This window comes from Prinia subflava, chromosome 14 (genome assembly GCF_021018805.1).
Source record: "Prinia subflava isolate CZ2003 ecotype Zambia chromosome 14, Cam_Psub_1.2, whole genome shotgun sequence".
In the NCBI taxonomy this organism is placed as follows: domain Eukaryota; kingdom Metazoa; phylum Chordata; class Aves; order Passeriformes; family Cisticolidae; genus Prinia; species Prinia subflava.
The window spans coordinates 118,338-145,256 of record NC_086260.1 but is presented as its reverse complement, the minus strand read 5'-3'; the positions used below and the strand labels follow the sequence as shown (position 1 = coordinate 145,256).

At 40.2% G+C, this 26,919-nt stretch overlaps 3 protein-coding genes across 16 annotated transcripts in view; 1 reads left to right on the top strand and 2 right to left on the bottom strand.

The window, feature by feature from the left end:
* Positions 1–20,232, bottom strand: part of NR2C2 (nuclear receptor subfamily 2 group C member 2) — a 29,910-nt gene extending 9,678 nt beyond the window's left edge. For 2 of the 12 annotated variants that reach the window (XM_063411203.1, XM_063411201.1), the window contains exons 1-11: positions 18,135–18,493; positions 16,023–16,088; positions 11,289–11,399; positions 10,244–10,444; positions 8,961–9,063; positions 7,744–7,923; positions 5,866–6,013; positions 4,159–4,252; positions 3,607–3,740; positions 904–1,081; positions 514–635 (exon numbers count right to left, since the gene is read on the bottom strand). In XM_063411203.1, the coding sequence (XP_063267273.1) occupies positions 514–635; positions 904–1,081; positions 3,607–3,740; positions 4,159–4,252; positions 5,866–6,013; positions 7,744–7,923; positions 8,961–9,063; positions 10,244–10,444; positions 11,289–11,399; positions 16,023–16,064 (1,313 nt within the window). In that variant the 5' untranslated portion in view covers positions 16,065–16,088; positions 18,135–18,493. Of the gene's footprint in view, positions 1–513; positions 636–903; positions 1,082–3,606; positions 3,741–4,158; positions 4,253–5,865; positions 6,014–7,743; positions 7,924–8,960; positions 9,064–10,243; positions 10,445–11,288; positions 11,400–14,662; positions 14,764–16,022; positions 16,089–18,134 lie in introns of all 12 variants that reach the window. The other 10 variants (XM_063411190.1, XM_063411192.1, XM_063411195.1 and 7 more) reach the window with 10 other exon arrangements.
* LOC134557909 (uncharacterized) lies at positions 20,100–26,079 on the top strand. Its single transcript, XM_063411204.1, has 2 exons — positions 20,100–20,232; positions 21,602–26,079. The coding sequence occupies exons 1-2, from the start codon at positions 20,230–20,232 to the stop codon at positions 22,490–22,492; spliced, it is 894 nt and encodes a 297-aa protein (XP_063267274.1). The 5' UTR covers positions 20,100–20,229; the 3' UTR covers positions 22,493–26,079.
* The window catches only part of FGD5 (FYVE, RhoGEF and PH domain containing 5), a 69,976-nt gene continuing 67,644 nt past the window's right edge, over positions 24,588–26,919 (bottom strand). For all 3 annotated transcript variants that reach the window (XM_063411187.1, XM_063411185.1, XM_063411188.1), the window contains exon 21: positions 24,588–26,810. In XM_063411187.1, coding sequence (XP_063267257.1) covers positions 26,774–26,810 — 37 coding nt within the window. In that variant the 3' untranslated portion in view covers positions 24,588–26,773. The remainder of the gene's footprint in view (positions 26,811–26,919) is intronic.

Here is a 26,919-nt window from a genome sequence, read left to right as displayed (position 1 = left end):
ACTAGGTAGTTTGCATATCAGCTTGGTATTGCCCTAGGTATAACTATGTTATGTATAATAATTCATAATAAGGATTAATATATTGCAAAACATTTTGGTAACAGGCATATATTAGCATATTACAAGTATTTCAAGAAGCAAAAAGAAATTATAGACTATTGGAAACCATTTCGGGTTATCTGTGAAATGGTGCTCATCAATTTTTTAGTAAGGTATCAAAAGCAAACACTTAATTTTTACAAATTCTTGCTTGCTTTTGATTTGGCTTTAGTTTCTGTAACCACAGTAACATCACACATTGTAGTTACCCTCCCCTCTGCCATCTTCTATTTCATTCTTCAAAACAGGGAATATTGCATAGTCTTCACATGTTTTAAAGTATTCATTAAAAATTAAACAATATCATAACTAAAGAGTTCAAAATGAACTCTTGAATAAGAGTTCAAAAAGTGTTCAGATCACTGCTTAAATTCATTCAAAAAACAACCATTCAAACAGAATATGTCCATTTACCCAAGAGCTTGAAATGCAGGTATGGACCTAGCCCAGTGCATAGAGAGGAAAAGGAGTCGTGATGCTGACTCACAGATGTAGTGTACATTAAGGTACTCTGGCATCGGACTGGGCATTGTCAGCTGCAAAAAAATAAAAGTACAGTACAACACATATAGTTCAGACATAAACCAGTTGTTATCATCAGTGAAATGACTGCAAAAACATTTGAAGTACTCTCAAAGTCCATCACAATCAACAGTGTGACAAGAAGTTGTCAAAGGAAAACTGCACTAAATAACTCATTACTACTGGTAAGGAATGCAAATTTGGAATACAAGACAAGAAATTATGCAGCAGCTCATACATCTTAAGCATTAGTTTGTTTAGTAAGACATTTAAAGCACATACCTTAAATGTTACATGTGTATCTGTAAGTAGGGGTCCTTCCACTTCAATAATTGGTGTTGACTGATCTCTACTGATTACATGAATATTTCCTCCTCCTGTAGGATCCATCCCATCTGCCAAGTTATGAGGTGTTGTACCATCTGTGGTATTAAGTGCTTTAGCCAAAGTATCAAATGCCCTAAAAAAAAATAAGTAAGTAAACAATGAAAGAGTGCTTCCTTAGATCTTAAAAAATTCACAGTGCTCAAGTTAAATTCTATAAAACATTTCCACTTAGAGGCAACATACACAAGAACTCTTTAGTTCAGAGACAAGGTCAGACTTTTCATTAAAGTTTGGTCCCTCTGTATTCTTTGGGCATTAATGCATCAAATAGATGTGTCCACATATTGCTGGTAAAAGATCTCCCCTGTAAGGGAAGGATTTTGTACTGTAAATCCTGCCCTGATTATCCTAGTATTTGTACTAGTAAAGGGGCCTTGTGCTGTGCTGGTTGTGGCTGGGATAGAGTGAATTTTCTTCACTGTAGCTAGTATGGGGCTGTGTTTTGGATTTGTACTGAAAACAATGTTGATAATATAGAGATGTGTTTTTTATGCACAGCAGTGCTTGCATAGTGTAAAGGCCTTTTCTGCTTCTTGTCTTCCCTGCAGCAAGGAAGCTGGGCATGCACAAGAAGTTTGGAGGTGACACATCCAGGACAGCTGACCCCAACTGATACAAGGGTTATTCCATACTTTGTGATGTCACACTCAGCATATAAAGAGGGGGGAAGAAAGAGGAAGTGGGGGGATGTTTAGAGTAATGGCATTGGTCTTCCCGAGTAGCTGTTACAGGGCTGGAGCCCTGCTGCCCTGGAGGTGGCTGAACACCTGACTGCCCATGGAAGGAAGTGAATGAGCTCCTTTACTTTGCTTGTGTGTGTGGCCTTTGCTTCACCTATTAAACTGTCTTTATCTCAACCCACAAGTTTTCTCACTTTTACCCTTCTGATTCTATTGCCAGTCCCACTGGTGGGGGAGTGAGGGAGCAGCTGTGCGAGGCTTGGATGCTGACTGGGGTTAAACCACAACAGTCCTCTTGCACTTACCATTCACAGTTCCCCCTTCTCACAAATTCAGTGAGGATTACAGACCAGATGTACTCTGAAGAACAAAGTCCATGTCCTTGTCCCCATCCTTGATCTCCAGCTTTTTGGAGATCAGTGTGGTTTTCTTCTAAACAATATGTCTGAATTTCCTTTCCCTTAAGATTAAATATGGCCAGGCACTCCTTATCTCCCAGTATAGACAGAGCCTTAAAAGCTTTATGATAGTAACACAAGAGAGACTGGTCCCTGGTCTCCTTTATAATCAAGCTATTGCTGGATCATTACCCAAATAAATCACAGTAAATTCTCTTAGGATTCACAGAGCTTAGACATAAAGAAGAATTTTGTGTTACAATTTCATACCAGTGGACAGTATTTTGATATAGTGCTCCTTTGCCACTTGTTTTGTCAAGATTTTTTTTGGGAGAGGGATTTTTATTTTTTTTTCTGCTTTAAAGAAATAGTAAGAGGTTGACATAAGCTGACATTGCAGTGTCAAGTATTTTAAAATACTGATTCATTTCATTTGAAGATTCAAATGAAAGACTTAAGAGTCTTAATTAATGTCCTTCTCTCTCTCTCAGTCTCTCTCTCCCCCAGAGGAGGTGTCTTTCAGTCAGTGTAGTGGGCAGACTGGTCTGGTATTTGTTTATTGTCAGGGGCTTTCCTGTGTGAATCGTTTCTTTTCTTATATCTTTTGTTATTAATATTGCTGCTATTATTGTTTTATTTTGCTGTTACTGTTTGTTTGCTAGTCTCATTGCTGTTTCCAGTAAATTGTTCCTATTTCAACCTGTGATCTCTGCCTTTTGTGCATCTGACTGGAGACAGAGCGGGAGCAAGTGGCAGCATAGTTTAAGTGTGAACATTAAATTGGAGAATACCATTCCTAAACCCTGACAGTTAAGCTCCTCCTAAAAATCTTTTTGAGAAACAGTGGACAGTTGGTCATCCAAGTATTTTATCTTATTAACTTATACTGCTAAATTCAAGCAACTTGCCTCCCTCCCCCCGAAAAAAACCCCAAAAATCCAACAAAGAAAAAATCCCAGCCTTGCCAATCTCAAGCTGCGCTTGAAAATTTAATATTCCATGCTCCATTTTCATATTTTTGCATTAATAAAGAAAAGAAAGACTTCAAAATCTACAAAATCTACTCTAAATCTACATTACCAGGAGATTTTATGGCAGCACAACCTCAAAAATAAATCTGCAGTGCAGACCCCTAAAGAGCAGAGGCACACGCATTGCACAGGACAAGCTTATGTAAAAGCTTATGTAAAAAAAAAAACACCCATGAAATAAAATGGCACTGAAGTGCTGCTATTTTCAGAGTCTTTCAAAGTCACAAAGTAGTCATTTATTATTTTTCTGAGAACCAAATCTGGTCTAGCTTCAGAACACTACATTTGTAACAGAGGACACAGTTCTTCACAAGATGGTAAGAGCCAAAATTGATTTTTAAAGAACTGGTTTTGTGTTTCAAAGTAGGGGCAATCTGGCAATCTGTGCTGTGTCTGGTGTAACAATGCCAAATTCCTTTAATGAATGAGTGTAAGGATACACCACATAGAACACAAATTGCTAAATAAGCTGTAAATATAAATGCATACCGTGTGATCTCACTTGCAGATTGCTCTTCTTGTTGAACTTCAGAAGTATCTCCATTATTTAGCGACTCACTGAGATTAGCAAGAGATGTTACAACATTTGCTAGTGTTCCTAAGGCACCCTGGCTTGTTTCAGCCTAAAAAGGAAACACTAAATTAGTAAATAAAAAAATATAATTAATACATAATATATCATTTCCCCCCCCCATTTTTAATCTTTTTGTTCTTTTTCCCCTGCACACCTCTTCCTTCCTCCTGAATGCCAGGAAGAACAATGGCTCTCAATTATCTTTAAATCCTATTCTAATTATCAATCCTAGTCCCAGATGAGTCATCATATGGAAAACTACCTGTGGCTGACCTTTTGCAGAAATATGCTTGCCAAAAGAAACCACGATCCTGCTTATCAATTTCTTACATCCATTCATACGGTTCTTCACACTTATCACAACCTTATCTTCTCAAAAGCAACGACTATTTGAGACTATGTACAATAGATAAAGTAATATGAACAAATTAATAGATGTGCTCAGAACTGAAGTGAGCCAGTAATACCTTGGAATCAGCAGCTAGGAGGACTGTACCGTCATCCCTGATCAAAGGCTGCTGAATATTCACCAGCATTCCTGGATCAAGAAGACCAGCTGACCTGTTCAAAAGCATAAGGCATCTGATGGTCAACGTATTTTCCATTAATCAGAAGAATGTGTAACAACTTATGACAGCATAAAAAGAATTACCAATTTTAAAATAAACAATTTAGTGAAGCTTACAGTTTATCAGGATTTAAGTCTTTCTGACACAGTTTCCAAAAAGTAGCTTGAAAAACAGAAAGACTGAAATATCTTTTAATTTCCAGTGCAAAACAATGACAGCTTCCCGAATGCATATCTTCTCATTTGCTTTTTGTTCTGGTTTAGTCTGCTTTAAGGAAAGTTGTTGTCTTCTCATGCTCTCAGAAGTCACCTAGTAGCTCTAGTTTTATATTAGACTTTGGAGGAAGGCATAACTCTGTATTCCAAGCAAGACAACAGCCAGCACTGAATAAAAGTCAAAAGTATTTTTTACATTCCAAAATATAGTCTGAAACAGTCATGTAATCAAAGCCTGCATAAAATCTCTGCTGCCTTAACTTCTGCTGCTTTTTGACCAAATATCCTTCCCCTCTGCTGTATCTAATTTAGGGAGACAGTGCAAAGTCTTTGCAGCCAGCAAGTTTATTTGCTACTTACGTGATGCCCCAAGTGTCCATAACACGATACCAATGCACACAACACAGATGCAGGCTGGAGGATGTTACAGTACAAGGGGTCTGACACTAACAGCTGTCATTGTGAACAAGCACAGGCAGCAAATTATCACACATTATGGAAGTCTGAGTCCTACCTACATAACAGAGTGGTTCTTAAAGACTATAGTATTGTTTATAGGTCTGTAATGGATCTGTAGCTGAAGGAAATTTCTAAGAAGCAAATGTATCTGTGAAGACTTCTTTCAAAAAAGAACACTGAAAAACAATTCCCCAAAAAACCTGAAGCCCAAACTTCCTAACTGCAGTGCCATTTGTTCAACAAGGAATATGTACATAAAAAATTAAATGCACACACTTCCTCCCAGTATGAAAACTGAATAATAAAATCCAAATTTTTACATGGTTCTGAACCATTCATAAACTACAGTTTTTAAAATGTTGTATTTAACCTAGACTTTTTTTATTCTATTCTTGCCTTTGTTTGTAATGATGTGCATTTTCATACCCACTGCTTAAGGACGCATCTGAGAGTGCAGGAACTATCTTGGAGCATCTTCCATATAGTAAAAGGAAGCTGCTGTTTTGCTGTTGTTGAAACCAGTCTCTTGGGATCTGAATCAGCAGCCACCGAGTCTCCCGAACTACTGTCTTCAGGAGAAGGAAGCCCAAGTCTGCCATTTGCAGACCTGATTTCAGAGAAGTGCTCACCCAATGCATCACCCCATAGCCTACATGTCTTCTGCTTGAATATCATTCGCTTGCTCTGCATTGCTCTGGCCTGGCTAGACAAGAGCCAGCTCTGAACTGCAAACCACATACCTGTATGCAGACACAAAAACTTTCATGAGAAGCAGAACCTACACTGGCCTTGGTAATGGAAACAGATGATGGGTGCATTAGAGTTCTTTTCTGTTCCCTCTGAGATCAAAGGGGAGAAAGAATATATGTGTAACTGCAAAGTAATATGCGCAAATAATGTGAAAGACGATGTGTGGAACTGAGATACTCACCGTGTCCCATCTTTATCTGCCACAAATGTTGGAGTTGCTATTAGAGGGCTTCGAAGATCTTTTCTTATATAGATTTTTTCAGTAGAAGCTGCACAGTTGGTTGGTTTTTCACGCTGTACATCAAAAGGCTTTCTTTCACTTTGAACTGCTACATAAATATAGAAACATACAGATTTGAAAGGAAATAATTCAAACAAAAAATACAGAAAGTAAAATTCCTGCAGTTATGATAGGGTACCAGCTCAGTGCAAAACTGACAAGAGTGAAGAAACACAGGCTCAAATGTTACTATATCTGTGAGTATGTGTATTTTTATATATACTTTTAACTAAGAAATTCACAGATTGATCTTTTGCCTCAAGTTTTGCTGATCTGGAATAAAACATTGCTCTTTTTTTTTTTTTTTGGCATTTGATAAGTTGGAAGATTCTACAGATTGTGTTTTCAATTTGTTTATATATTTTTTTTTTTTATAGGCACAGCTATATCTAAATGTTGGGCACATTCCTATTCTGGATGACACAAAACAATGCAAACCCAGAAGGAACCCTGAAAAAGTCAAGAGGTAAGTTATCTGAGAGATGCAGGTTAATTCCTTGACAGAATATTCTCTGCGTGACACACACTTCACTCACAGCTATTAATTCCACCCAGTTAGGGAAGAGTGTTTCAAAACTAACCCTTTCATAATCTAAATATATATACTTGAGAACTGAAACAAACTAAGTTCAGTCTCTGAAGTGCTGAACAAGTGTAGCACAATTTTAATAAAAATATTAAGAAGCAGTTACTTTGTAACTTTTAAAGAAAGTGAAAAGTGCATCTTTATTATATTAAAATACTATTATTAAACATATTACAGAAAGTTATCCTTAAGTGTTACTTAGTTCCTGATTTTATTTTTGCTAATATTGTTACTATGAGCAAAATTTAGGGGCTTAAAAGTTGTCATATCAAATTTCTTGGCTTGGTGAATACATATTAATTAATCAGAAGCCTGACCCAAAGCCAGTAGAGTCAGTAAACATACACCCTAATCATACTGGGATAAGAAAGGTTTACTTTCTGGAACTGCAGCAGTTTTTCTTGTACAAACTTCTCATCTTATATCCAGTATGTTGTGTGCAAAGCACCAGAATCATCACACAACAGGTCTGGAGTTTCTGAGTGCAAATACAACAATTATGTCCCTATTTACAGCTTAAAGTTCTGCCTCCCTTGAACTCAGTGGTTGGAACTTACCCTGCTTAGCTCAGCTCAAAAAACAACCCTGTAATTGTTTTCATAGTGCTAAACTGAAGAAGAGGTGATATAAACTGAAAACAAAAGTATATTGAAGCAAGCGTTTGGCTGCTAGCACTGGAAATGTATGAAGTACTGCAAACAAACATGAAAGCATCTTTTAAAACATATGGTAGTTTATACAATGCCTTATAAAACACTGCTCACAAATTATCAAATTAACATAAAAATTTTAAAAAGGGGAAAAAAAGACTAACTACTTTCAATGGTTGAAAAAGCTGCAGAAATAAGCTGGAAGAAAACCAGATTCTCAAAATAGAATATTAGACTCAGATTCATTTCAATCCATGTAAAAATATTTTCTATTAAAAACATACACTGTGTTTGGATCATGCATTCTAAGTAAGGCTGTAACTGGGCTCCTCAGAGACAACAGTACTTGGAGACATGGTTCAAAACAAACCACTACTGCACCTCAGACATAAAATGGTGATGAAAGAAAGGTGTGCTAGATGCTGCCAAAAGTTGTTTCCTTCAAGCAACATATACCAAAACAGAAAGAACACACTAATAAGTGGTAGTCCCCATAATTGTTATTTGGTAGGCACAATATCACATTGAGTACTTAACACTCACATTCCATTTTCATGCCCATCTCTAGACATTTCTTAAGCCTACAAAACTGGCATCGATTCCGATGGTGTTTATTGATGATACAGTCCTGGTTGCTACGACAGCTGTAGGTCAAATTCTTCCGTACACTCCTTTTAAAGAAACCTTTGCATCCCTCACAACTGACAGCACCATAGTGACGACCTAGGAAACATATATATTGTTATCAGTTGGAAATTACTTTTATTTTAGCATAGAAATATTCATTTTAAGCAAGTAAAACACTGTAAGTCACTCTTTAGATTTGTATTTGTGCCAACATTTTGGACCATGAAAGCATTACTAGTCTCACAATCTTTCTGCTTTACCTATTGTCAGGTGTTTTGGTGAGAGAGTGGAGGGAAGAGAGGAAGGCTCAGCCTATTTCTGAACGTGCAGTTGATAAAGGTGTAGTTCCCATTCTGCATAAGTACAGATACAATTCTATCTGCTGTTAGAGACTAGAGGATACATGTAGAGAACACACCAGCTAAAAGTTCAAGTAATTTCAGAAAACAAGTAATTTTGCGCAAAAATTTAAAATGCAATCTCCATTTAAATTTTGTGTCCATATTAATTTTGGTATTGTTTTAATTACATAAACACTTAAAAAAATAAAAGAAAGTGAGAAGAAGAGACAGAAGGGTGTCTTCTCTCTAGAATGAAGCACAGAACAACCCGTTGACTAATATAAAAGTTTTATTTTAAGACTCTTTATTACTGCGTGGATCTGACATACTGAAGATTCACGTGATCTCTGCTTGACTTATTTGTGATAGTAGAAGAATAAAATCTACTAGGAAGTGTTAAGTTTGTTAGAGAGTACTCAGAAGCATTTTCTTGGAGTAGTTAGACATTTTTAGGTGATATGTTTATTTCGTGGTTGCACATCACTGTGGGGAACTTGACTAGATGCTTCAAGTAGTCTTTTTCAATTACCAGGAGCAATGTAATCATTATTTTAACTTTCAGCCAATTCATCATACGCTTCAGTTCAAGGAAAAAACCTAATATTCTTTCAAGCAGAGTTCAGCTGTTTTTTGTATACAGATACAGTGTACGTTATATTTTTCCATTTAAAAACTCAATTGCTCTCGCCATGAGCATAACTAAAATAAGTTAAAGCACATGAAAAATCATCTCTTCATCTCAGGCATCCTTTCAAGCAAATTTCCTCAATATGACTTTGTAGACTTACTTACCTGATGCTTTATCACCACAGACTACACAATATTCTACTACCTGGGGCCGCTGAACATCAGTTTTTCCTAGCAGACGTTCCACTGAAGCAGAGTCTGTCACTATCTAAAGCAAAATTCCAGAACAAAAAGACATCATTAGCCAGATAACAAGATAAGGAGTTTTGCCTATGGAACAAGATTGGTGTATCAGCTAAGAGGAGGGGGCTGAATTTATGAATAAGTATGACATGTGGAATGAAATTAAGTAGTAAAAAACGCAATTTAATGACAGTTCTTGCTGACAATATGAGACTTTCAGTCACATCAAAACAAATTACAAATGAAACTGCTAGCTTTGCTTAGTACAAATGTTTCTTCACTTGTGCCATCAACAGTATTTTTCTCTTCTTCCAAATACTCTCAAGCAGATGCTATATTTTAGCCAAAGACAGTTGGCTTTCAGATGCTGTTCCCATCTATCTCTTCTCTGGCTATTAGGGATGTATGGTTCAGAAGGGATAGCCTGGAGCTCAGATCTACCATAGAACCAGTTTCGCTTCCAAAGGCCTTGGATTCAAAAACTTCTGTTCTGAACATTCCATTTAACCAAGAAAAATTAAGAAACTCAACCCCTCTGTAATTTCAGATATCCTATTAAGCACGGAAAAATGAATTTTAGAAGACTGTTAATACCATTTTTTAAATATTTATGTAAAAATTACTCTTCTTCTTGTAAAATATTCTCTATTGTAACAGTAACAAGAAGGACCAGGCACTTTTTCTTTTGTTTTATTCTTTTTTTTTTAAGACTGCTTGGAAGAAAAATGAAATTTCACGAGAGGTAGATCATTGTTTACATCATTGGCTTTGCAAAGCTTCTGCTCATGTAGATTATGCTCAAGACCCACAAAAAAACATAGCAGAGCTTTATTGCAATGTCTTGATACTGAATGTAAAGCACGAACTCATGTAAATTTGCTCAGGTGAGTTGTGTTGCTGTGTATCTGTGAATCTTGAGCAGACTGAAAAATCCTGGCACTTCTCACAAGCACTGTCTTCAGTACTCACTTCTGTCTTTGGAACGTGAATGAGAACACATGATGAGGGATGAGGAGTGCAACGGAATACATGAGGCACGTGAAGACTGAAGGATTTATGACTGAACAATGAAGCCTAGAATTAGTATGTCTGATCCATGTCATCAGAAAACTACTGCAATTGGTCTTACATTAATTTAGACCTAATTTCGAAACAAAATAAATTTAAACCAAAATTCCATTGTTTATCTGATTTACTTTATTTACCTGAATTCTGCCTGGCACAATGTTGTCTGTGGTGGTAAAGATAAGCTGCTTGGCATTAGATGTCTCAGGTGCTGCCAAGATCACCTTTCCTGCACCAGTTCCATCTGGACTAGCTAAAATGAACTGTTGCTTTGGAGACACAGCTGAATCCACTGCTGTCACTATTTGAATTTTCTGACCTGTTTGCTGATCTGTCACAATCTGTAAAACATTGAAGAAATTCACAACCACAGTAAATTTTATGTTTTAAAACCTTTCATTCCATCTTAGAATTATATCAGTGAAAAATTACAAAGAAGGTCTCTACAATTTTTCTTTATAAATGGCACTAAGGAGATGTTCTCCAGTTAACATTTACCTATGCATTTTTACCTACATATTTTATGTAAGATGTTACTCCTTAAAGCCATCAACAAAAAATGGAATCAGAAAGCCATATTGTCTCACATTCTCAGCCAATTCTCAGGATTCTCTTATGATGGAAGGTTTCTGTTTCTGATACAGTTGTCGGGTAGCATGATCTCTATTTTGCCTGGTAACCATATCAATATGCACTACTATTTCATTAAAATTTAGTAAGTCCTATATAACTTGCCATTGAATACATTCTGATACATTAATGACATCTTTTTATTATCTACCAGTAACAGCCACCCACTGTGCAGCATTCCTGAAGGCCAACTTGTGCTAAATAGATTTATCTCCTACTGGCTCCTAAATAAGTGGGAAGAAGAATGCACTTGGAGATGATCTCAGATTTCTGTTGATAATATCTCACCCTTTGCTCTGGCCAGAGCTCAGGAGATTTCCTTGTGTAGGCGAGGTTTAACTGGTGTAAATTACTCCTCACTGGCTAGCTATTATACACAGCCACCTGGTCAGCACCAAATAAATACTGAGGGAGAAAGAATTTTAGCTTTCACTAAAAATTATATGTTCTCATAAGACTTAAAGGAAGTATTGCATAGTCTTTAGCATGCTTTTGTGTAACAAGGAAGGAAACAAAAGAAAAGATATGATAGTTGGTTAATGAATGGATTTTTACCTGAATGCGTTGTGGTGAAGCTACAGAGGAGTCTGTGGAAATTATCTGGATGCGCTGGGAAGGGCTGGTCATCACTGGAGATTCAGATAGCGAAGTCTGAACAGTCGGGCCCTGTAAACAACATACAGAATTTTAGTTCACTATTAAGATATTGAGCATTTCTAAAAATACTTACATTTACAGAAAATCAGATACATCTATAATTTAGAATATAAATTTACTGGAAAGGTTACAGTAATTTAACCAACTTGGATCGGCTTTCAATGAATTATCTGAATATTTTCTTTTTCTGGAAATGGAGTGAACCTGACAAAATCAAACCACCACTACCACCACCACTCTGCTCAAATGAATCACTGGGTAAGTACTGTATAATCCTTTAGCTTACTGAAATGCAGAAATACTTTTTTCAACTTCCAATTACACACTTGTCTCATTTTTTACTTCTGTAAAAATAAAATATATCATATATAAATAATATAAAATGATAAGTAGTTCCTCTTTTAATAATTTTGAAGTACTTTTGAATGACGGAGATTAACTTAGGCACTACTTCTGAACAGTGTTGTTTCTTGTCCTATTCCATACCTTTCTAGACTACCAAACCATAATGCAAATTTAGTTCTGAATACTTAGCCTGAAAAACACCCTTTGCAAAGCTGTTTTCAGAGCAAAAATGGTAAATGTTGAATTAAACATGCACGATAACACTTAGATTGGATATTGGGAAGATTTTTTTTCCCTGGGAGGGTGGTGATACCCTGGCACAGGGTGCTTAGAGAAGCTATGGCTGCCCTTGGACCCCTGGAAATGTCCAAGGCCAGGATGGACAGGGTGTGGAGCAGCCTGGGATAGTGGAAGCTGTTCCTGCCTGTGGCAGGGAGTGGGACTAGACAATCTTGAAGGTCTCATCCAACCCAAATCACTCTATGAACCTGCAGTAATCTGCAGTTATCTGCAGTAATGTGTCCAAAACCAGGATGGTCACAAGTTATTTTTATCAAATCCTCTTTTAAACAATCTTGGAATTACATCAAAATTTGTACAGCTGGACAACAGGGCAGTTTCAATTTTAGCTTGCTTTGAAAAGTTCATAAAAATTTCACTTGAAAAGTTGCTTTGAAAACCCTAATATACAGAAAAGTTCATTTATGACATAAAGAAAAAAACAGTCTGGATAGCAAGGAACATGGACTGAAGTATCTTTGGGGAAGGAGAGGTATTATAATACACATGAAATGAAACCATACCATGCTACTCCCCTATTGCCTGTAGCATAAGTAGTCCCACATAGTGTAAAAGTATAATGTAATTGAACATACAATCTCCAATTATCATTAATACGCAGGACACAGAAGTTGCATATTAAATGAGGAAAATAGACAGGAGAGATGTAGAAATAAGAGGCATCTTCTAATTATTGGACGATTCAAAGCTTTCAGTTGCAGAAAACAACATACCTAGATGATAAAAAAGACTCCCAAAAATTCAGACTCTTGGAGGACACATTTAATTGATGATCTTCTTGTCTTCCATGCCAGATTATTAACAAAGCTACGCACCCTTTAAAAGGTCTAATTACAGCAAGAAGGTCTCTTAAAACTGTTATTGTTTTTCCATTGTAGAATCCTTAGCCTTTCACTGATGCATCTTCAAACCTTATACCACAATGTACTGCAGGCAGCTTGGAAATAAAGAATAGTCTATTCTTCCACATTGATCAAGGAGAAAGACAGACAGACAGCTATAAGGTACTTGCACGGAAATTCTTTAAACATTTTGGAACTAAACAGCCATGTCTTTTTCTGGGTTTGCAAAATATATTCAACCTGAACCCCCTGTGGCACAATTTGAGGCCCTTTCCTTTTGTCCCCCACCTGGCTCCGCCCTCCTGTCAGGGAGTTGTAGAGATTGAGAAGGTCCTCCCTGAGCCTTCTTTTCTCCAGGCCAAACAAACCCAGCACCTTTAGCCACTCCTCAAAGACTGACTCTCCAGACCCTTTTCCAGCTCCTTTGCTCTTTTTCTGGACATGCTTCAGCCCCTCGATGTCTTTGTTGCAGTGCAGGGCCCAGAACTGACCCCAAGATTTGAGGTGGGGCATCACCAGTAGCCAGTACTCAGAGACAGTCACCACCCTGGTCCTGCTGGCCATGCTGTTCTTGATCCAAGCCAGGATGCCATTGGCCTTCTTGTGTGACCTGGGCACACCCAGCTCACATTCAGCCACTGTCGCCAGCACCTGCAGGCCCTTTCCTGTTGAGGGGCTTTCAAGCCTCCCTGCCCAAAGCCTGGAGTATTGATTGGGGTCGTGGTGAACCAACAGCAGGACCCATGGCCTTGTTGAACCTCACACTGTTGGTCTTGGCATCAATTCCCTCATCCAGGTCATCTATAAACACATTAAACAGAACTGGGCCCAAAACTGAGCCCTGAGGAATCCCACTAGTGACTAAATAGCGGATGTGGCACCACTCCCCACCACTGTCTGCCCCCAGTCACCCAGCCAGTTCTCAACCCAATGAAGGTGCACGTGTCCAAGTCATGGGCGGCAGCCTCTCTGGGACAGTGCTGGGAGACAGTATCAAAGGCTTTGCTGAAATACAGGTAGGCACATTCACAGCCTCTCCTTCATCCACTGGGTGGGTTACCTCATCATAAAATGAGATCAGGTTGGTCAGGCAGGACCTGCCTTTCCTAAACCCATGCTGGCTGGGCCTGATCCCCTGCTCCTGTGTGCGCCATGTGATCTCACTCAAGATAATTAATTTCAAATTAGCAAAGTTGAAAGGAAATGTTGCATGACAGCTGCATGACAGTCTGATTTTGTGCTTGGCATCACAGTTCTCAACAAACTACCTATGTGGCAATTATGTTGAAAAAGTGATGCTGATATAGGTAAAGCTGCTAATATTTGCATTAGGCTATCTGGTTGCAACTTGTCTCTCATAGTTCATAACCTGACCTTCAATGCATGGTCAATGACCCTCTTTTTCCATTTAATTTTCATTGATAAAAAATATGATATTCCGAAAATCTCTTATTTTTTAAAGACAGTGCCAAGTTTGATTCTACATTTTCTCTAAGATATGGTGAGTACAAATACAGAATTTTAGCATATTTAAAGAAAACTAGTTATCCATTTACCTGTATTAAAGACTATCTGACAGAAGACACAAATAGCAGGCAGCCAGCCATTCATAAAGAAATGATTCAGTATTAACATGGTCATAGTATTAATGAATTCCTAACGAGATAATGCTGCTTACAACTGTTTTTCCATGAACAAAATTTTCATGGTGTTACACAGTAGACAGGCATATCATTTAAGCAGCAGCTGAATACTATAAAGAGATGAAGCCCTCTATTTACCCACCAGGCCAGGAAGAAATCACAGAGCTTCATACACTCTTGAGATGGAGCGATCTCTCCAGTGGCAAGATACAACCATCACACTATGTTACCACGGTGCATTTCCTGCACGAGGAATTACAAATGTCACATATTTTATGTGCTTTAGATGTTATTACAGCACTCAACTTCTACCAAAATAGTATAAAGTCTGTCAATATTTCCATTAAAGGTTTCTCTTTCCAAGTACATTTGGAATTGTTTTTAAAAAATGCAGCTTGCCAAATTAATACCTGGTACAGAAAACTAGAGTGAAAAATCTCTTGTTGGTTTTCACTGTGAAACTTAGCAAGTTGTTTGAAACTATCCCATAGATGTTACTTCCAGGACACTCACTAGGCCATTTTCCATGCTAAAAAGAATGAAATCTCTTTTTTAAAAATGTACTTCTAAGTAGGGAATCTCAAATCCACTTCTAAAAACAGAATTAATCATACATTTTCTTCTTATATATGGCTTCTTCTTGAACTAAAAATATTTTTTACTATACAGGTGTAATCTTAGCTTAATAGGCGAAAGAAAACTCCAAACTAATGTCTGAAAAGTGGCCTTATCTACAGAGGTCTCTCAGCCCATTTGCCCTTTCTTATTTATTATTATTAATTACGTAACCATACCAAAAGTCACAGTAAACTTAAAGCTATTAAGCCAAGTAGTTTAAATCAGACAAAAGGTCTAATTTATTTTTTGCCTGAAGGTCGCATCGTGAAGGAGGTAAATTATTTTCTATGGCCATGAACACTTGCAGTTTGTCTTTATGAGTTAATTTAAACTTTTCAGCTGTTGAGCACCCAAGTGAATATGCATCAAGACATCACTTAATATCACTTTAAGAAGGTTTTGTGCTTTTCTTTTTTAAAATGTAGGCACAAAATATAAAACCTGATCTAAATTAACCACCTTACTGTAAATTCAGTATAGTGCCTAAGTAAAACAGGTAACTTCAAACATTCATCGATCTAGATTACAATTCAAATGAACTGCAGAAGCTTTCTGTGTCCCAAATGGTCAATCCAATGATCAAATGACAAGAAATTTTGTTGCATTAATTTTTCAAACAAGTCATAATACAGCCAAGTTTCTCTATAGCTCATATTGAACTTCCTACTTGCATACTTAATATGGGGGCAACCAGAACAAAGTAGGGTGAACAAGACATGTCCCAGTTGCACTGGTTTCATGTTTGTCTCCAAGTGTAAACCAACACTTTTCTATAAAGATCTTCTCTTCTGTTTATGCTTAATTGTAAACAGCAGGGACTCCCTAATATGTTTTTAATTTCAAAATCTCGTATACCAACTGTTGTGATATCATCTGTCACTCACCTCAGCCACCTGCTGAGCCAGCACCTCCATACTGGTTGCCATGGTGAAACAAGACCATTAGAGAACCTGTTCAGAAAGATGCCAGCAACTTCCATCAGGCACAAAAGTTTGGTTTTTTCTTAGTATTAAAGAAAGCTCTGCTATGATTTTTTGAAAATTTACAATTCTTCTTGGCACATCCGGCAAATAAGAGAAGATGATATTGATGTGTGTGTGTGTGTGCACGCATAGATACACACACACACATATACACATATGGGACATGCATACTGGAACCATGCTGTTCAAACTGCTGAGGTACAGTTATTCTTTTACTTTTTAAGTCTCTAATATACAACTTCCACTCTGTTATTTAAGCTATTAAATATATTAAGCTATTAAGTTATTAAGAAGAGATGTTAATTTCATAAATGAGAAAGGACTCATTTCGAAGTCAAGTACTAATGCAGTTTGTGTAAATCATAGATGTCAGGTGCTTTCCTCAGCTCAGGCAAGAGAAACCTTGCAGTTAAACTGCTTCTACACCACATGCTGAACCAGGGAGCAGCAAGCTAAGAATGCTGTGTGGCACAAAATTTTATTGAGTCATTCCATCAAACCGTCTTGTTCATCCTCATTCTTAAGAGTAATCTTACACAACAAGGAAAATAAACAGTTACATCTAAAATGTGTCTTCCATTATTTAAACTATTTCTTTATTATAATGTGATACTATTATCACAATGAGAAGAAAATACTGCAGAATCATTTTACCCTACTCCAAGTAACTCCACCTTCAACTTTAGGGGTTAAAAAAAAAGATAAAGAAATCAAAGACAAAGAAACAAAAACTCACTTCCAATGTATTTTTAATTATCATTATTAGGGGTGTTTCTTCCAAGGTAAATTTAATTAATTTTTCCAATTAACGCATTCAGGTTTTAATTGTGACTTGCTAATTACAGGGCTAGACATCAGATTCTGATCCAGGTGTAAGTAATAAAAAGGCATTCCTGAATGCTGGCTCATTTGATGTTTCACTGGAAAAGTCTGCTTGTAATTGCAAAGCAATCATTTAATATAGAATTTAAAAATACAGCAAGCAATAGCAACACATATAAAAGAAAAATATATGCATGTCTCTAGCACCCATTCCAATGTAACTTGTACAAAGCTAACGTTGTTAAATATGTCAAATTCATTATGATAAAAGGATTCACTTATATTGTAACAAATGTGAAAGTAATTTTGTATATGTCAAGTAAAGATTATTTGTAACAATGCATAATCAACGTTGAGACATCTCCATGGAAATGGTATTTATGCTAGTTGCTCGTACAGATTCTCATTATTTTATTGGAGTACTGCACTTGATTAACACTATGAACTATTTCCACCACACCCAGCTTATGGATGGTTTCTCAGTTGTTCAGGGGTTCCTTTTCAGTGTTTTCTCTTACTTTTTTTTCATATTCAGCAAGAAGCACAAGAAGCATAACCATATGCTCATAACATGCTGTTTTCTCAGTACTCTATGATGACAGAAGCCCTGCAGATAAGATACTTTGTTCATAACAGTACCTTTCCAAGAGGCAAAACACAAGCGTTTGCTGTAGAATGACTCTGACAGATATGCAGTTGGTGGTGTTATCACCAAGGCTTTTTGTACTTTCGACCTTCACAAAAGAACCTTCAGCTGAGGCTATCTGATCAAATCCAGCTGAAGCACAGAGACCATACACAGCCATGCCATGCTTCTTAATGGTGTCACCTCCCAGAAGGCAAAATCAGCTTCCTAGCAAAAGCCCCAAGCAACAGTTTGTAAGGCAACCACAACAAAACCCCCAAACAAACCAACACAAGAGGTGAAACTTAAAAACTAGGAAGAGGTATCTGGAGGACCAGGAAATTATTTTCAGTGTAATAGGGTGGCAGCCAGCTCAGTATATGCTGTCCAAAACACAGCGTAAAATTATTAATCTTTTCCTAAGCTGCAGTGAAACCTCAGAAGCAAGTCATAAATTCCACCTGAGGGGTTCTAAGGGTATGGCCCTACTGACAAGACATGACAAAAGGCCGAATTCACACTTATTGAAATCTGTTCCTTTGTCTTAATGAAACAAGGTTCCTTACGCTGTGAGCTCGACTCGGCTACACCGAGCGGTCTCCAGCACGTTGCCACCGGCGGGACGTGCATTGTCTCCGGTACATTGTCCGGGGGGCAGGAACACAGCCCTCAGCCCGACACCGCCGACGAGCACCGCAGGCAGCGCTCCCATCCCGGCCAGGCCGCCCCGGACCTGCCGCTCCCCGATTGGCTGCACGGCGCGCGCCGCCCGCTCTCATTGGCTGCGCCGCGCCCCGTCCGCTGCCGAAGGTTCTTCGGTAGCTCCCGCCCCGCGCGCCGCCGAGCCACGCCCTCGGGCCGCCCCCAGGCCCGAGCAATGACCTCACGACAGGCGCAGAGCTCCCCCGCAGAACGCCCATTGGCCGAGCCACCCGCTTGTAATGGTGGCAGTGCCGCCCCTCCAGCGGGGATAGAGCCCCCCGGGGATTCACTGCGCACAAGATGGCGGCGCTGGCCGCCCGCCAGAGCCCAGGCGGGGCTGCTGCCGCCGCCATTAGGCCCCTTCCCCTCTCCTCCGGTATACGCTTGTGTCCGCCTAGAGGAGGCCTAGGCATGCCAGGGAGGAAGCGGCCGGTAAGATGGCGGCGGTCTCAGCCCCGTATGCAAAGTACCCGCCGCCCCCTCCCCTCCGCCCTCCCGGTGGCAAAGGTAAAAGGGTCGGGTTTAAGCCACCGCCTCCGCCCGCTCAGACTCCATCTTCTGTCTCTCTGTGTGTCCCGCGCTCGTCATCGCCGCGACCATCGCCCTACACCCCTTGGACAGCAGACTTTGCTCACCGCGACCGGACCAGCTCCGACCTCAGCCGGCCCACGCTGCAACCAGCGGCTCCGGCAAGGGACTGCCCCGCCGATCGACCCAGCACTCCACAATGGTCGTTTCCTCTCTCTCTCTCCAGGAGCTGTAGACCAAGCCAGACCATGGCCAGTGCTCGCAGCCAAATACCGGAGCCATGCAATCCCCCTCCCCTAAGCCCACCGTCACCCCACCCCTCCCCTCGCGGGGGTGTCCAGAGTAAGACCCGCTGCCGCCTCCCCGCGCCCCCTCCCTCGTCCTGGCCTCCACGAAACAAACCCACCGGGCCGCTTCAATTTTAAAAAATGTTTTTTACCTCAGGAATGGGCGCCAAAGGTGCGGTGGCGGTGACCCGACCGGGCCCGGGCAGGCCGGTGCCCAGCAGCGGCCCTCCCTCCCCCCGCGGGGGCGGCAAGGGGCTGTCGGGCCCGCGGAGGGGAGGGGGCCGGGGCTGTGTTGGGGTCGGGGGTGTTTTGTTGTGTGTGCCGTGCCCTGTGACAGGTCAGAGTTCGTGACCCCAGCGCCGCCGCCCGGGAACGCGTCCCCGCTTCCTCTTCCAGCGCCCGCCCGGCCGCGGCCCCTCCATCCCCCGCGGGGCGGGGCCGGCGGCGGGGAGGGGCTACCTGGGCCTCCCGAGCCCCGCACCGCTCCGGCCGGGCCGGCCCGGGGAAGTGCCGGGGAGGAACCTGGCTTCTGGGGCAGAGAGGGGAAGGTACGTTCACCGCCTTTGTCCCTCTCGCCCTGGAGGCTCCTCAGGAGCCGGAAGCCCGAGGCAGTGGGTTGGCGGTGGCTGGTCCAGTGCGCCGGTGGTATTGATGTTCCAGGTGTACCTTGGTTCTCTCTGAAGATGCAGTCAAAGGTGGGCTTACAGTTGGGCAGGCTCTCACAAGCGCCGCCGCTAGACTGTTGAGTTTTTATTTAATTTTATAAAGTCAATATAATTGATTAGGGCTCTTACGGCAAAGCATGTTGTGCCTCCTAACACAAAATGGTAGGCACGAAATAGGTTTGAGTGCAGCTGAGGTAGTTGTAAGAGTTCACCATCTTTCAGTGCTTGTCTTCTCACAGGCTATCAGATCTTCACCCCCTGTCATAACTGGCTATTTCTTAACATACTCTTGTCGAAATGTTCTTAATGCTTCTAGTAGGTTTCCATTGAATCTAGTAATTTTTACAGAAGCTAATTTAAGGAGCAGTTGGATGGTGAAACCGGAAGAGGTGATAATGCCTGAAAGAAAACATATGGAACAAATAACAGTTGGATGCAACAATCACATAAACAAGTGGTGCTGTTGACTGAATAGTTACATGGTCAGTATACTGATTTTTTTTTTTGGGGGGGGGGGGGGGGAGGTTGTGGGGTTTTGTTGGTTGGTTGGTTTGTTTTTGGTTTGTTTTTTTGTTTGTTGGGTTTTTTTTGGTTTTGGTTTTTGGTTTTTTTAGGGTTGTTTGTAGTTTTTTTCTTTTAAAAAAGAAAACCTTACCCCAAAGAACTGGCTCTTTGGGGTAAGGGTATGAGAAATGTACTAGACCTACAAATTACAGCCTTACTTTCACAGAACAGGAATTAGTAAAGTATGTGATGTGCAGATGTGTTTGCAATGCATAAATAAAGGAAAATGTTTCAAAAATGTCTTGGTGTTCACTACTGTAATGTTAAATACATGAAGAATTTTCAAATTCTCAAAATATGGACATGTGCACACCTGTAGACACAGATTTTTCTTTTAAATTCATAAAATATACTACAAAAGTGTGACTGAATGAAAGGAAAAACGGAAAATGCTAAAGCCAAATATGAATGGCTGCTTTCCCCCACTCAGTGTTTCCTGATGGGCAAGTTGAGGAAAGGTTTAGAAGGCAGGAGGGTTTGTCTCCTCCTTCCTTGTTTGTGCCAAGAGGAGAAAGTTTTGCAGCAGTTTTACTCTGAGCTTTGGTGGAGAGCTGTCATACTTCCTGTACAGCTCCACCAGGCATGCTGAGGTTGAGGAAAGCCACATTAACATTGTGACAAATTTCGCTGTGGTTTTTGCAACAATTTCAATAAAGTGAAGAACTACAGTGTCTGCCCTGAACTTATTTAATATGCAAGATTGTATTGGATAATGCTGAAATTTGCTAAATTTATATACACAGACATATAAAGGAGCATTAGTAGAAACTGCTTTTTTGGCTTAGCTGTGACAGGAGAGTAATTAATAGAAGATGCTAGAGGTGAAAAACATCAAAGAGAACGGAGATTACTCTACAAGTAAAGGTTAATAATTAGACTGGCAGCAAAGAAAATAATTACATCTATCTGCCACACTGTGGTGAGCTGACCATGGATTGGAGCCACATGATAACCCAGTCACTCCATTTCCCCTACTCCTCCAGGGGGGAGATGGGGAGAAAATGACGTGAAAAAGCTCATAGGTCAAGATAAAGACAGAGAGATCACTTAAAAATTACTGTCGTGGGCGAAACAGACTTGGAGAAAATTTATTTAACTGCCAGTTAAAATGGATGTGGATGGTGAGAAAGCCAAAAAATTAAAATAACACCATCTTCTAACCACCGCTTTCTGCCAAGTCTAGTTTCACTACCTCTCCCATCCGGCCCTCGGGGGATGGGGGATTCCGGCCGGTACACATCAGCTTCTGCTTGCCCTTTGCTCCTCACGGAGGGCTCCTGTCCTCAGGTCCTGCCGGGAACGCGAACTCCACCGATGGCCGCCCTCCTCACGGGACAATCGGCCGCTCTCCTCAGGGACAGCGGGCCGCTCTCCTTACGGGACAATCGGCCGCTCTCCTCACGGGACAATCGGCCGCCCTCCTCACGGGACAATCGGCCGCTCTCCTCACGGGACAATCGGCCGCTCTCCTCACGGGACAATCGGCCGCTCTCCTCACGGGACAATCGGCTGCTCTCCTCAGGGGACAATCGGCCGCTCTCCTCACGGGACAATCGGCCGCTCTCCTCAGGGACAGCGGGCCGCTCTCCTCACGGGACAATCGGCCGCTCTCCTCACGGGACAATCGGCCGCTCTCCTCACGGGACAATCGGCCGCCCTCCTCACGGGACAGCGGGCCGCTCTCCTCACGGGACAATCGGCCGCTCTCCTCACGGGACAATCGGCCGCTCTCCTCAGGGACAGCGGGCCGCTCTCCTCAGGGGACAATCGGCCGCTCTCCTCACGGGACAATCGGCCGCTCTCCTCAGGGACAGCGGGCCGCTCTCCTCAGGGGACAATCGGCCGCTCTCCTCAGGGACAGCGGGCCGCTCTCCTCACGGGACAATCGGCCGCTCTCCTCACGGGACAATCGGCCGCTCTCCTCAGGGACAGCGGGCCGCTCTCCTCACGGGACAGCGGGCCGCTCTCCTCACGGGACAATCGGCCGCTCTCCTCAGGGACAGCGGGCCGCTCTCCTCACGGGACAATCGGCCGCTCTCCTCAGGGACAGCGGGCCGCTCTCCTCACGGGACAATCGGCCGCTCTCCTCAGGGAGCACGGGCTGGCCCCAGGGCGCCTCTCCTCGGGCCGCAGTTCCTACCGGGAAAGAGTGAACTGCTCTCAGCCTTAGCTGAGTAAGGATTTCAGTGGTGGTCACTTTCAAACGCACCTGCTGATAACAAGTACGTTTTAGCTCCTCCCATTAAGTGGGATAGTTGCCTCAGAAAAAGAAACGTGCTACAAAGCTGCCATGCACAAAGACAAGGGAAGAGATCCTGTGAAAATTATTCCCTGCCCAGAAGGACTGATTGAATTCCCTTTGGAACAGAGATAAGATGTGCATACTTGCAGGGATAGAAGGAGGCTCTAGGTGTGGAAGGAGAGAACCTCTACAATGAATGTGTGAGCTGCCAGAGGCTAAAGCTCTCTCTCTGGCCATGGCGGTGGCAGTAAAAGTACATCATGAACTAAGAGGGATCAAAACGCAGGGACTGCCAAGTAGTATAAAATACAAATAGGATTTGAGGTTGTTCATGTGTTTTGAATGTTTGAGATAGATGGTATTGTAGGGCTCGGTTGTTCGGGGTTTTTTAAGTTCTCATTTCAGTTGCTTAAAATTTTCTTGGAACGTTCAAGGTAAGTTGTCAGAGCAGAGCCAACACCTAGTATGGAAGAAATAAACAATTACAAGTGACTGACAAGGTTTTAACGGAATTGTTTGGTCTTGTTAATACCACATTCAATTTAAATCTCTCTTTTAAGTGTTAGTAGATGATTTTTAAAGTATGAGTCCTCACGCCTTTCATTTGGGTTTGTACGTGGCTAGGCAGTGCTGAGGGAAGCTGATGACCTCCATCAAGTGGGGGCTTTGCCCTCATTTCTCCATGCTTGTCTCCTAGTAAAAGTGAGTTTGCTATCTGCTGTAGGTATTCTTGACTGCAGAAAATATCACTGCATAAAATCCTTAAGGTTGGGAAAGACATCCAAGATCAAGCTCTACCTTTGACCTCACACCAGAATGCTCTGGAAAGTCTAGAAACTTTTTTGTCAAAACTTGATGAAATGTGGTGTCACAGTGTTACCTAGGCTGAAGAATCACTTCTGCTTTTAATACACAGACCTTTGTATGTTATGTTCCTAAGGTACATGTTGACTTAGACTGGTGCTTTTTTACCCTTAGTATTTAAGGGAATACCTTTTCCCCTCACTGAATATTGTCTCTTTCTTTCACCTTCACAAGCAGTGATATCCAGTAAACATTACAGCCAACAGTTTTTACTGCTTTGGTATCAAAGTCGCATGCAAACAAGAAAGCCTGGTTGGTATTCATAGCTATGTGGTAAAAGCAGCAGAGAATCAGCTCAGGAAGGGTAACAGTCCAAGGTCTTGACCAACAGTGCTTGTGTAAGTGGTATAGGATCTTGTCATGTTGGTATTCTCCATCTCCAAATGAGCTGTACTTTGATTTGGAAGAAAATATTATTAACTGTTTAAAAGACAGACTTTAACTAGGCATATCCCATAAAATAGGTCTAAATATTATTTGTAAATAATAATCTAATAATCTTAATAAACTAATAATATTAATGCTCTTTAATAAATTAGTTAATAAGCAGAAAAACTGAAACAACAAATGGGAGAAGCTTGAATCCCAGGTGTTGGCTGAGCAGCTCAAACATTGTGACTTTTTTTAATAGTATATGTGAAGACATGGAACAAAGTTTTTGTTTTGAAGGAGTAATGCTTAGCTATAAATTAGTAAGAAAAAGCTGTGTAAGTAAATGTCAGGTATTAAACTGAGTATGTACCTCTATTTTAAGATGTTAGCATTTTCTAAAAGACTATTAGTGGGTTAACTCTGAAATGAAAATTTCTTCTCTGGTGCTTTGCTTTGCTCAAAGTCAGTTAACAGTAGGACTGAAATTGTGAGGACATTTTCATTTTTTTGCTCTTTATGCTGCATTGACACCACTTGTATCTGTAACTGAAGTCAAGACGAAGTAAAGTAGGTGGACTTTACAGAAGATAAATCAGTGTGACTGAAACACATCGTACCAATTAGATCTAAATCCTGTTTCTACCAGAAGGCCTCCAGTACCATCTTCTGCATTGGTGCTCTTCCTTAGTTTTTCAGAGAACTGTTTAATAGGCAAGTGTCTCTTGAACAGTAACTTGAACTGCAAAGCTGGAATTAAAGAAGGTAATAATAGTGTAAAGGAAAAGCCTGTAGAACTGCATTTATGTTTTGCTCTTTTATTTTTCTACATTACTTAAACCAATGTTTAATAGCACTGTATCCTATTTTTTACAACAAAATATTTTCATGTTCATTTCCTGCATCTAACTGAAAGCTTCATACAACAGTCACTTAATGTCAGCACCTAAATCTTCATAATATTGTCTTTCTGTAGTGCAGTTTTGTTTTGTTTCAGACCATGGTTAGAGATCTTGCCCTGTATTCAATGTTGTCTTATTTTTCTTGTCAGTGCAAAATGTGTTCAAGAGAGGGTAAACACTTACAGTGCATTGGTAGCAAGGGTATGGCTCTTACATGAAACCAAGAGCTAACCTCGCTGTTCATCCATTAATTAAATAATACAAAAGTTTTATTTTTCTCATTCTTGGTTTTTGTTTCCACATGATAATATATGCTTAATGGAATTGTCTGACTCAGATGTATTAAAAAAAAACAAACCCCAAAATGACATTTTCATTTAGTGGTAGATGTGTATTTGTTTCTTTAAGCTTGTTTATCCATAGATAAACTGATCTACCTTACCATTTGGATATATATATTATAGACCTTTAAAAATATGGACAATTCTAACAGATTTGTTAGGGTAAAAAATCCAGATATCCATTAAGTTTCTTCAAGAAAGGGAAAAATTGAAGTAATAAAAATTCCCACCAATGTAATTTAATGTAAGTAAATTCTTGAGCATTTTATTTTTATACAAAGATATATTTTAATCATAGATGTCATTCTATTCCTCAGTTGAATATTATGACTGAGGAAAAATATTATGACTGAGGACAAAACTGTATTGAATGATCAGAACATCACTTCTCAATTTTCTTTATAAAAACCCCCACTCAAACACTAAAAAACCCCACCCCAAAACCCAGTCAGAAAAAAACCCAAAACCAAAACCAAACAAACAAAAAACCCCCACCCTCAAAAAAAATTTTAAAATAACCCAACAAACCCAAACCAAACAAAAAACCCCACTCCCCAAACTCCAGAAATCTCTATCCTCAGCTGGTGCAAAGCACCACAGCATCTTTGGAGTCACACAGACACAGCTGGCTGCTGAGGATCCAGGCCTGGAGATGCAGTGCAGCAGTCTGACACAGGACAGGCGTGGCCACAGGAGTCCCCAGTGCTCCAGCAGAGCAGGTTCAGACAAGTGCGTTTCAGCCCACCCAGCATATTTCAAATGCTGTGCTGGTTATGTGGATTAAACTTTTGATGACACTTTTCATAACAAGAACAGCAGAAACAACAGGAATTTTGAAAATAAAGATACAGTATTTAAATAGATGATAAAAATCTTTACACTACTAGGTAGACATGTTAAATAAAAACTGTCTGTAGGTTTATAATAAATTAAAAATAACCTTTGGGTTTGAGTCTGAAGTACTTAGAGAGAAGTGATAGTTCAGCATTTGGATCTGTAGAGCTACTGGAGTGCATTTTGAAGTATTGTAGTGATATGAAACTAAACCTTTGACATAAATCATACAGTGATCTGTGTAAAATTGTAAATTGATAGTAAGTAACTATGTTGGATCATAGTCAGCGAAGTGTTGTTTGATCAGGTCAATTGAAGGTGTTGCTCTTTCATTTTCTGTGAAAGCAATTTAGCATATGCTGGGCATAATATCATGTTGGCACCTGTTAATGGACGAGTAATAATTCAGGCCACAGAACTCCTTAGAAACATGAAGAAAATGAAGCTGTAGTTCAATAAAAATGATAAAGTGCTTTAAATGATCATTTTTTGTTTACTGCATTGTTTCTCATGTCACACGATAGACATCAAAACCAACCCAATGAAATATGATAGTGCTCTGGAATAAGTAAAACTGAGTCTATTACTTACTGTAGTCAATATTTCCATGTATTTTCTGGTCTTGATGTTAGACTTAGTTTACTGTGGGATCAGAAGAGAAGCTTATAGTACAGGCTGAACTTGCACAGACATAAAGATCGCCATAAATAATCTCTTATCTTGAAATTTTCATTTGCAACTATGTGGATGTAAGAAGGAAGAAAAAGAGCAGGCTGGAAACAGTTCAGATCCAGTGTGTGTGGCCAGTGGGCCTGAAATACACTGTTCAGTTTTGTAAGTCAGAATAGGGTTGCTGAAAATGTATAGAAATCTGAGAATTTATTCCAAGTTCATTGAATGAAAGCTGCTATAATATGGATGCTTCTTCCATGGCTTCAATCCACCTAAAAAGTAGAGTGAAGAGAAATGGAACATATAACTTTTTTTTGCATTTTAGGAAAAATAAATATTTTAAGAACATAAAGCCTGAAGAAGACTCTCTTTTCCATCCCA